Genomic DNA, 11,973 nt, shown 5'->3' with positions numbered 1-11,973 from the left:
GAAGGAGCTAGGGCAGATAACAACACAACCCTTACGAAAATTAAAACCAAAATCCATGGTTACTATAGTTAAACCATGGTAACCACACATGTACCATGGTTACACTAACCATAGTCTTACCATGAGATGTGTAGTAAAACTATGGTTGTAAATTAAAACAGATTGTAATAAAAAAAATAAAATAAAACAAAAACATGATTACTATACTTTTACAGTAATAAACCACGGTTCATTTTGGTAAGAGAAAAATATGACTCATGATGATGCAATAACATGTTCAGTATTAGGATTTTTCTGTAAAGATATTGTCATGATGTAATCATTATTGTAATAATTTTGACATTTAGGCAATTTAGAAAATATAGTTTTCTTAAATCTATAGCATTTAAGCCATTTTAAGATAAAACAACAACACCTGGTCATGATGTGATACTTTAAATTGAACCTAAATAAAATTGTTACTGCAGTAAATGGCTGATGAGAAAAGTGACAGGTACAAGAAAATTACAAACACACACAAAGTGAGATGCAGAAAGATATTATAAAAAAATTAAGAGACTGAAAAGGAAAATGGAAGTGAAGGTGCAGTTCAAGAGAGGGCCTTTTTCTTATTTTGCACAGCCCTGGCCTAAAGTTTTAAACATTTACTTAAATGTGATGGCCATACAAAAAAATAGGGTTGTCCATGGTTTCAGAATTTGTTGTGTGTGTATGGGATGGCCTGGATGAGTGTGAGATTTCCCAGCCTAAAAATTTTGTCCCAGTCCAGCCCTGTTCTACATGGTGGATGTTTTAGCCTTGATACATTCATTAGCTAACAAATTTTAAATGCAAGTTATTTTGTATTAATGTCAATATGATGTGAGGTCCAGTTACCAGCGTGACCCTAAAACAGGTAGTAGTAATGGGTACTTTTTCCTTTCTTTACTCTAAGTAAAAAAGTGTAGTCAGTACTTCTGTGTTTACCAGAGTATTTTTAAACATGAGTAGCTGTACTTCTACTTGAGTGAAGGTTGTGTGTACTGTGCACTTTTGCCATCTCTGTAGCTTGGTAAGACAGTCACAGACTGACATCAGCTGCACAGACAGTACAAAACAACCTTTTCTTTTCACTGTCTATTTGTAAGCTGCAAATGCTTTGACAATATTGTAACTTGGCATGCCAGTAAAGAAAACTGAAAAGCTAAATGGAAAATCGAGGCAGAAAAGAAAACGTTTTGCAGCTTTGAAGTGTCAACTTCAACAAGCAACAAGTACTTGCCAAAAAAATACACCAAAAGAATGTAACACAAACAGTGTTTTTTAATGGAAATGGATAAAAAATAAGCACTGGCAATGTGATGTGAATGTTCAGTATTTATGATTTATTATTCATTAGAAATCTTTACACTGGCTTGTGTATCTGCTTCAACAGGTTCATATGAAATAATTTTAGTGGTGGATGAAATTGAACTAGCAGCTTCATTGAACAACATCTTTCTACATCAAACACCTCAGTACTATTGTCGAACAGCCTTTAAATCATTCCTACTTGGTGGGTTTTTAAGAATAAGCACATAATCTGAAGTTAGCAATGATGTAAAATATTGTGTATGATCAGTATTTGTCCTCACTACATGGGCTTTAAAGGGTTAGTTCGCCCAAAATTAAAATGCTGTCATCAATTACTCACCCTCATGTCGTTCCAAACCTGTAAGACCTTTGTTCATCTTTGAAACGCAAATTAAAATATTAAAAGTCCAATAGCTCTCTGACTCTCCCATTGACAGCAAGGGTAACGTTAGTATAACTGTCAAGGCCCAGAAAAGTACCAACAAGATCAACAAAATAGTCCACGTAACATCAGTGGTTCAACTGTAGTTTTACGAAGCTACAAGAATACTTTTTTTGAGCAAAGAGAACAAAAATAACGACTTTATTCCACATTTTCGTCTCTACTGCATCAGTTGTGGACACGTGTTCACAACGCATGTGTGTGGCGGCGCCGGCGCTGACCTAGATCTGGCGTTATGACATTGAACACCAGGGTTGCCAGGTTTTCACAACGTTTCGATGGGATGTCTCCCGTTAAAAATTGCGCTCTGGGGGATAAAATACCCATTTTTGTAGGGGTTCCCCTGGTAAATTCGCATTTCAGGGGCTGAATATCACCTTATTGGGGTCGATTCAATCCGCGGCAACAGTGTTAAAGTAGCCCAACCGCGGACTTGGCAACGCACCTATACCCTCATTCACTATTCCCTACATTAGTCCACTTGAAGGAGTTAATGAAAACGAGTGAGTGATTTCGTACACTGAGTGCACCGGAAGGACTGTCACCTTTGCATAGTTTGTGCTGGCTGTTTAATCATTTTAAACTGGCAGCTCCAGTAGTAATATTAAATATTTATCTTATACTCTCATGTAAATTATGTATAAATCCTAGTTTTAAAAAAAACGTAATCATTTACAATGAACTTATATCTGTGCTGTACTACGCTTGCATGCAGTGGACGACCACGTTGTAAAATGAATGGATGGATGGCAAGCCGGCAACTATTAGCCGAAAAAGTGTAACGGCTAAAGCTAACACTTCCGGTCTGTCAGTATGTGGGAAAGGAGACAAGAGGCCGTTTTTTTTTTAAGGTATGTCAATGTAGGAGAGGCATACTATGCTGAATAAACAACTTTTTAGAGGAAACGGCTTAATAAATAAATCAACAGCCTATCTGCTTTAACAAGGTTTACACTAAACAGTACTTTTGGATTGAACTATTTTTAGAGTTTAGCACGAAAAAATGCTGTTCTGTACAAAACAGCTCGTTTTGCTGCTTGATATTGCAAATTGGTGCAATATTATTTTAATGTATTATCTTAATTATGAACACATTAGTTTGTAGTGCAAACTGTTTTACCGTTTACGGCACTTCTCGTTATTTCTCTGGCAGATTATGAACAGGAAGTCTAACACATTACCAGAAAACAGCTTCCTTCTGCATTGAAAAATAAGGTGGATAAGGGAAGTCACTGACTTTTTGCGATGGGTAGGATTCAGCTTACGGCACTTCTCATTTATTCCTATGGCATCCGTAAATGGCGACTGAGTGTCGCACAACTCTGACTGAAATTCAGTGACATCAAGGCTGTAATGTGATTGGTTATTAAGGGACACGTGATTCAGTTTAGCTGTTACTCGTGCTGCGTCCCAATGTGCCTACTTACACTACGCCCTTAAGCATGTACTTTTTGGGTGAAGAAAAAGTGCACACTTTTGAGTGTGTAGTAGAGTATGCAAGGTTTGGGACATACTATAACGTCACACAACTGCGTCTTTACCCTGTCACAGTAAACTGGCCTGTCAATCGTCTTGTCATCAAAATCATCAAAAATCAACCTGAAATAGTAGACCATCTGGGGACTTTTGGCATACTCTTTTCAGCATACTATGCTTTGGGACACACTTATTGTAATCTCATAAGCTATTTAGGTTGGGTAGTATGAACATTGGGACGCAAGGACTTTCTCCAATAGTGATGCTGCATTCACGCCATATCGTAATCCCGAGATGATAACACATACTCTATCGGAATTATGTGTTTTTATAGCAAAACTATTAATGGCAAGCCTTTACGTGCTCCTGAACTCATAATTACAACTTCTAAACTCGGAATGTTCTGAGAGTTACGACTTGAGCAGTGATAGATGTACCACATGACCGCCGCCAGGTTGTCTTTGGTGCTACCTCTGAGTCTGAAGGTGCGTTCACGCCATATCGGAATTCCCGTAATTACGAAATTCCAATTTGTAAAAAGCGTTCACGTCCTTGTAGAACTCGTAATTACAACTTGTGAACTGGGAGTCTTCTGAGAACTACGACTTAACAACCGTACCACGCAACCGCTGTACCACCTGACCAACGTAGGCTCTGTTCAGGCAATGATAGTGTTGCCATAGAAAAGCATAATTCCGAGTCTGAGGACGTGAACAGCTCCAAGTAGTCACATGTTGTCATCTCGAAATTACGGTAATTACGATATGGTGTGACCGCAGCATGGCAACATGGAAAGCTACGAGTAAAATGTTGCATGCTGTCATCTCAGAATTACGGTAATTACGATATGGCATGAAGGCAGCATAAGTCATGCAGAGCCTATCATCTCCCTATAGTAAGAAAATCTCTGGTTGAGTGTACATTGATTCTACACTCATTTTTGCAGTGCATTGTGGGATTGAATGAGTGCACTTGAGAATGCCCAGTATAGTTTTGGACACCACTAAAAATGGCTGTGCCCTATTTAAGGGAATAGGGGGCGATTTCAGACACAGCCATTGAAATCTATTGATCTGGGTCAGCGCCACCACGCATGCGTCGTGGTACTTTTGTAGGCAGCTTTGTAAAATTACAGTTGAACCACTGATGTCACATGGACTACTTTGTCCATCATTATGGTACTTTTCTGGGCCTTGAGCTTGGTAGTACACTTGCTGTCTATGGGAGGGTCAGAAAGCTAACTAACCCTTTAAAGGGGTCATCGGATGCAAAGTTCACTTTTTCATGTTGTTTTAACATTAATGTGTGTTGGCAGTGTATGTACAAATCTACCCTATAATGATAAAAATCCATGCAGTGGTTTTTAATTAATCTGTAAAAATAATATTTCCTTTTTCAAATCAAGCCATTCTCAAATGTGGCGTCACACCGACAGAGGTCACGCCCACGATAGTTGATTGACATGAGCGTCTTACCTCAGATCAGCTGTCACAGTCCAACCTCCATTGTTTCGATGCTGGAGCAGGAATGCAAGTTAGACAAGAATCTCCGATTAAGCGATTGAGGTGTTGTGTTGCTGGATGTAATAATGAACATATTGGTCATCATTTATTCCTGACATCTGAGCCGCTGAAGATGCAGAGGATTAAGTTTGTTTGTGAATGGAATGCGCCTCCCGATCTACATAAATGCGACTATGTTCGCGGAAATCATTCGTGATCCAGCTTCACTTACAGCAGAAGTGAGTATAAGGGTTTTTAAATGAATCTCTGCAATCACCTTTCCTAATAACGTGCTAGTTAGCAAGTTTAGCGGCTAAATGCAGCTAAATGTGGCTAAAGTAAACAGGCTCGTCACTCCACAGAGAGAAGAGAGGGGCGGGGCGAGCAGAGCTTATTAACATTTAAAGCAACCTCAACCAGAACAAGATGATTTTTGCAGAGCTGATTTTGTAAGGTAAAAAGGGTGTTGTTTTATACACCATTGAGAATTTTTAACCAAAGTATATTATAGACTTTTCATTAAGACCCTAAAGAATCATATCAACTTGTGGAAAATGGGCATCCAATGACCCCTTTAATATTCATGACATGCAACAGATGAGTGAGTTCAATAATATCCACAGTACAAAATACAATCTGTCAGAAAAAATTAAAACATTTATTGGGTATAAATATATTACATACACGCTACAGATACAGTTAAGTCTTACATACATAGGGTAGTATTTGCAAAAATCTATACATTAACATTGATATGGCAGTTTTTCTTTTATATATATGTATATGAAATCGTCTAACATTTACAATACGAGAAAAATTTATGACGTTAAAAATTGTAGATCATGACAAGCCTGGAATGTTTTGTATATTTTTCCTTTTTCTTTTTTTCGTTTTTTCTTTCTTTTTTTAAACTGTGAGGTAAAAATACACTTTTTTTTTGGAAAATAGTTGAATACACTTATGGTTCTATACATTTCTCTGGGATGACTGAGAGCTGATCGATCTCCAAACATCATGTTCAAATTCGCTTTCATATTTAAAACAGATCACAAAAATAAAATGAAATAAAATACAATATAAAAATACAAAACTGCACTTGGGCCATAAAAAAATTGTGTTCTTTTGAAATTTTACAAGGACTGATATGAAAAACAAACAAACCAACCAAAAATACTTTTTTTTTTAAAAAAAAAGAAAATTAAAAATTGAGATCACCTGTTGGGACCAAACACTACTTATATGGGCAAAAAACAAAACACTAACATTTAAAGGACGCCAATGGACTCACTTGGGCCAGTTTTACAGACATTTCTGACTGCGTGATACTCTCGATTTGAAAGCAATAGCAACAACGACTAGGAAATACAGTTTTATCAAGATAAATCTAATAAAAGATTAATGTTTCGCTTTAAAAAGTGCTTCATTTCTGTTAGTCGTCATACTATATATCTATATATCTCTATATATAATTCCTTAGCAAAAATACTGGAATAAATTCACTATTGCGCTATGTCTGGAAAACAAAAGGAAATGTCACTTGCCTCAAAACAGTTTGATTGTTTTGCTTTCCTTTCGGCGTGAAACGGCACGTAAGATTTCACCTCGGAAGGCCGATTCAAATAAATGGCACAATTTTCACTACCAAAAAAAAAAGTGTAGTCACAGATGAAGTTTAACTTAAACGCACGTTTTTCCTTTTCAAGAAACGGTGTTCTAGTGTCACAAGAAAGGATTTCTCAAGTAAGCCTTTAAATAACAATAACAAGCAACGTAAAAGTGGACAAGCCTGCGCTTTGGCAAACAGTAAGATAAGCGTCATAACACTCTTTTTAGCAATGCCAAATGTAGCTACTGTACGTACTGTTATGTCCCATTACACGCTAACAAATAAAACAGATTAATCATCTGCTACAGTTCTCTACGAAGCTGGAGTTCGGCACTTTCTGATAGGAGATGAACAGGCATTTGGTTATACATAAATGTTTCAGCATGGTACATGCTACATGTTCCCAATTAATGAAAGACATAAACAACCAGAATTACGAACGAAAGGAATGCTGGCCTTAATCGTTATATCTACAATACATAACTGGAAAAAAAAACAAAACAAAACATGCTACGAGAGATAGAGAGAGAGAGAGGAAAAAAAAAAATAGTACATAACTACATCTCTTAATTCTTGAAAAATAAATAAATGAAGATTGCACTTTAATTGCCATTTAAAGTACTGTATGCAATAGATAGTATAAATAACCCTAAAGAATGATACCTTACTTTCCCATTAACTTTGGCAAAGGTATTTCTGAGCTAGTAAACGCTTACGAACAACTGGAGCAAGGCACAGCTTAGGTGAGAAAACAGATCAAATAAATGCATTTAAAACCGCAGAGGCAGATACAACGGAATGACGCTACTGACGACAGCAATATCAGGATCATTCGGCAACGTTTAGTGTTTTTCGCAGCACCCTCTCAGAAACATAGTATTTACTTCTTCACCTCTGAAAAGTCCATGTCCCTGAGGTACAATACAGGCTGTCAGTCAAGGAGAAGAAGAGCCCTTCCCCAAGTAGTTCTCCTTTTGTTTTTGAAACCTCCTAACCGCAAGCGTAACGTGGGAGAAACTCTTTGGATCGATGGGAACTGCTGGTTTGTACCTTTTACTTGGCTAAAGATGCACCGCAAGGCTGTTTTGGCATGGCGCGGCAGCCGGAGGAACTCACTGCCGCTTTCAGTAAAGCACCTTAGAAATGTCCGACTGGCTTTCGCGGATTCAGAGAAGATGAAACATTCGACGGCGTTGTCCCGAGGGCCGACGCCATTCACAGAGTGACGAAACAGGCTATTTCGGTTTCACAGCTACGCACTGGCTATTGCGACTCCAGCCCTCAAGCTGGTCCCTGGATCTAGAGACACCACGCAGAGCCCAAAGTCAGTCTGAGAGGGCGACGTTAGCCTAGCCAAAGTCATTCGGGGGGGCGGGAAGGCGAGGAAGTAGCCCTGTGTCGCTGCACCTTAGGACTAGATGGCCAGAGAAAGAGAGCGGCAACGTCTGACTTCCCCTACTCTTGTCCGCCACCGCTACTGACCACAGATAAAGCACCATAGATTGTGAACTGACACGCTCCAAAAGAGAGAGATCGACTTCAAACTCATTGTTACTTATATTACAATAGCTCTATAGAATCTTATATACTTATATCTCTATATATTAGATAACTGATTCCGTTCGTAGGAAAAATAAACACACAATAGCAGCATCACTTAAACCACACTTGGATTGCAACTTGCTTTGGCAGCTTAAATGCAGGGGGCTTTACAACAGCCTTACTACGGTAACAGTATTTCGTGTTTCTGAGAAGGATCGTAGTGATGCATACAAACAAAATGAACATCACGTGATTGTGTTTATCTGGGTGAACTGTGATCGTGGGTGATAAAGCTATGATTCCAACAACTCGTGTATATATGGCTGTGAAACAAATGCACACTTGGATAAAAACAAAAGTAAGGCCATGAATGCGGAGAAAACAGCGATACATTTTCCTCCCAAAGTATACGTACACTTAAAGGGATACAAAAAACGAAGCATGCAAAAACAGGCCGTCGCGCAACTCTTCGTAAGGCTTGATGATGTGGTTTCGCGCCAAAATTCGGTTCGGCGCAAAATCCACACGCTGCAAAGAGTGAGTGACACAGCGATGCACAGGCAGGCTGGAAGGCATCAGAGAGAGAGAGAAAAGAGACAAGAGGATGAAAGACAAGAAGAGAGCCTGTATAACATACTCAGCCTACAGTACGTCGCGTCGGATGTATACTTTAAGTGTTCGTGTGTTTCTCAAAAACTTTTTTTTCTTGGCTGGCTGCTGGATCTGAGTTTCTTTTGATGTTTTCACTTCATGAAGAAGTATTCCACCACAAAAGCGATGAGGAAAGACAACGCAGCGAAAGCCCCGACTAAGACCGCCGCGAAGCGTTCGTCTGTGGCAAACATGCCGCTGGGCTTTAGGGTCTCGGCCGTGTTGAGATCTCCGGGTAGGGCGAGCTCCGTACGCCGCAGGGTGAAGTGCGAGGATGGGCTGAGGGGGCCGCACAGCTCCTGCGTGCTGTCCTGACACCGGCGACACACGTACACGCGGAAGCGATAGTCTGTGTTGTTCTGCAGGCCAGATATCTGGAAGCTTGTGTCTTCTCCCTTGTATAACTGAAAGAGAGACAGAGAGAATGTTCAACTTCAGAACTGTCCAACTGGAATTGTTTATGATTTAGGTTCGGTACAACTTGAGCTCATTGGATTTATGTTTAGTTGGTGACCACAGAAAATAATTTCAGGTATAATTTTCAATTCAGGGAGGCCACTGTTTCTGTGGTTTAAAAGCAGTAATGTGAAGCTCTAATGAGAAGTTATGATATTTAGCTAAATTCAAGCTAAAAACCATTTCAAAAATGTTACTTGAATAATAGTTAACAGAAATAAAATAAAATATAAATAGTCAGTTCATAACCAAGGCGACATTTCTCATTTTAATTTAGTTTAACTTGTACAAAAGTAACTTAAACCTAAATAAAATGTAATAAAAACAACAGATAGAAACTAACAAAAATGAACAAACACACAGGAAATTACTAAAATTTTAACCGAAATTACAATGAAGGAAAGGAAAGTAATGAAGGAAAGGAAAATATAAAAATAAAAACTTCAAAATATTATTAAAACTATAATAATATCTCAGTGATAACTAAAACAACACTGCTTACTTATATAATAATGATGATAATTATTATTTACATGATAATATATACAATATAACAAATATTCATGTTAACACATAATAATAATAATAACAATAATAATAATAATAATAATAATAATAGAGAATAATAAAAATGATGATGATGATGATGATGATTAATATGATAATAAATGCAGTATAACAAATATTCATGTTCTTAACACCAATAATAATAGTAATAAAATAATAATAATAAAAGCAACTGAAATAAACAAACCATTAAAGTAAATGAAATGTGAAGCTTGTATTTTTACATTTGCATTTAACAACAACAACAACAACAACAACAACAACAACAACAACAATAATAATAATAATATTATTATTAATAGTATAATTACTAATATTTTTACTACTATTAGGATTTAATACAAATAAATGTAATGTCTTTAAAATAAAATAAAATAAAATAATTATATAACTAGTAATTTTATCTATCGGGATAAAGTAATAATAGTTACTTTCATGTTTAATAGTTTAACTTGATGTGCTAAAATAACTAAAACCAAAATAAATAAATAAATAAATAAATAAATAAATAAAAAGTAATAAAAATGAACACTATAATGAAAACCCATTATAAAAAATAAAAACTGATTCAAAATATTAATAAAAACTATAACTGTCTCAAAAATAACAAATACCTCTGCTTATTATATAATAATGACAATTATTATTATTATTAATTTAATATATATACAATGTATAATGTATAATGTCATTAACACTAATAATAATAATAATAATAATAATAATAATAATAATAACAACAACAATAAATACAAAATTGAAATAAATCTAAAAAAATCATTAAAATAAATTAAATGTGCAGCTTGTATTTTTGTTAAAGCATTTGCATTTAATTATAGTAAGTATCATTATTAACAGTTTAATTACCAATGTTATTACAACTATTAGAATTAAATACAAATAAATGTAATTGCTTTCAAATAAAATTATATAAAAAATAAAATAAAATAAAATTCAATTCAATTCAATTCAATTACTAGTAATTCAGTCAATCAGGATGGCGTAATAATACTTAACTTGATGTTTAATAGTTTAAGTTGATGCACTAAAATATCTAAAACCAAAATAAAGTGTAATGAAAACTACATGGACAAAAAAAAAAAAAAAAAAAAAAAAAAAAAACTAATAAAAATGAAAACAGAAAAATTACCAAAAGTTTACCTGAAATTTGAAAGGAAAATATACAAATAAAAACCAATTCAAAATATTAATAAAAACTATAATCGTATCTCAATCGTATCTATTAACACTAATACTACTAATAAATCCAACTGTGAAATAAATTTAAAAATATTTAAATAAATAAATAAATAAATAAATAAATAAATAAATGGGAAGCTTGTGGTTTTGTTACGCCATTTGCATTTATTAATAATATGGTTATTAAAAGTATAATTACTACTACTATGATTATTAAAATAAATGCAATCGCTAAATAAATAATTAATACATTTATTTATTTAACATACCTGTCAAGAAAGACCATTCTGATTCTGATACATACATAGTTAAAAAAACAAAAAAAAACAAAAAAACAAAAAGTATATTAGGATAAGGAGATCTCAACCTTTATTAAAGTAAGATTAAAGGGAAGGCTTTGGATGCATTATTTACTGTCTTGCTATGCAAGTATCACAGATAGTGGTCAGCACCCTGCATTCCTAATGCAAGCAGCGCTTTCATATCCTGCAGTGTTGACAAACCTCTAAAGGCATGAAAAAGATTCTAGATAAGAAAACTGAACAGAAAAAATGCTTTTAAACAGGAATATGGTGTTACTAACAAGAAACATTCAACAAATATCAGTGAAGTTTAATTGAAATGCAAAATAGAAAGAAAAGTCCTTTGTAAGTGATGTAACTTTCTATGGATGAGGCTTTTAACATGTGGCTTTTGCCAAACAACAGCTGTTCAGTTTCTATAAAGAGCCACCCACAATTTGTAACCTTTTTTATTCCCGGCTAAGATGATGGACACGTTTTTTTTGTTGACACAAACGAAATGGAGAAAAGTCAATGTAAGCCAAAACATGCCTGAACTTCACATCACCATGCTGCTTTAATAGCCCAGCCAAGCCAGGAGTTAAATATTAAGACCCTTGTTGTTTATTCCAGACGCATGGATAAAGTGCCACGGCACGATCGCTTCAGAAAATTTGCACTGAGAATTCGAGTCATTTCCCCCCCTTCCAAACACCTATTGCCTGTACAAAAGGTTAAGAGAGAACCAAACATTTCATTTCAGTGAGGAATAGAAGAACCAGACTCAGTCTACTTTTGATTTCCAAAGAAAAACCACCAATGTAGAAATACACAAGCTATGCAAATACATTTGGAAACTGTCCCTCTGAGCAGTATAATGCATTAAAAAAGATGAACTTAATATAAGTTGTTTGTGGC

General features: G+C 35.6%; 1 protein-coding gene across 2 annotated transcripts in view; it reads right to left on the bottom strand.

Moving 5' to 3' along the window:
* Window positions 1-5,386: 5,386 nt before the first annotated feature.
* Window positions 5,387-11,973, bottom strand: part of fndc3ba (fibronectin type III domain containing 3Ba) — a 174,579-nt gene continuing 167,992 nt past the window's right edge. For both annotated transcript variants that reach the window (XM_051131518.1, XM_051131508.1), the window contains exon 26: window positions 5,387-8,955. In XM_051131518.1, the coding sequence (XP_050987475.1) occupies window positions 8,644-8,955 (312 nt within the window). In that variant the 3' untranslated portion in view covers window positions 5,387-8,643. The remainder of the gene's footprint in view (window positions 8,956-11,973) is intronic.

The sequence above is a fragment of the Labeo rohita genome, chromosome 2 (assembly GCF_022985175.1).
Source record: "Labeo rohita strain BAU-BD-2019 chromosome 2, IGBB_LRoh.1.0, whole genome shotgun sequence".
Taxonomy (NCBI): domain Eukaryota; kingdom Metazoa; phylum Chordata; class Actinopteri; order Cypriniformes; family Cyprinidae; genus Labeo; species Labeo rohita.
The sequence above is the reverse complement of the archived record's forward strand: the minus strand, read 5'-3'. Positions and strand labels throughout refer to the sequence as shown.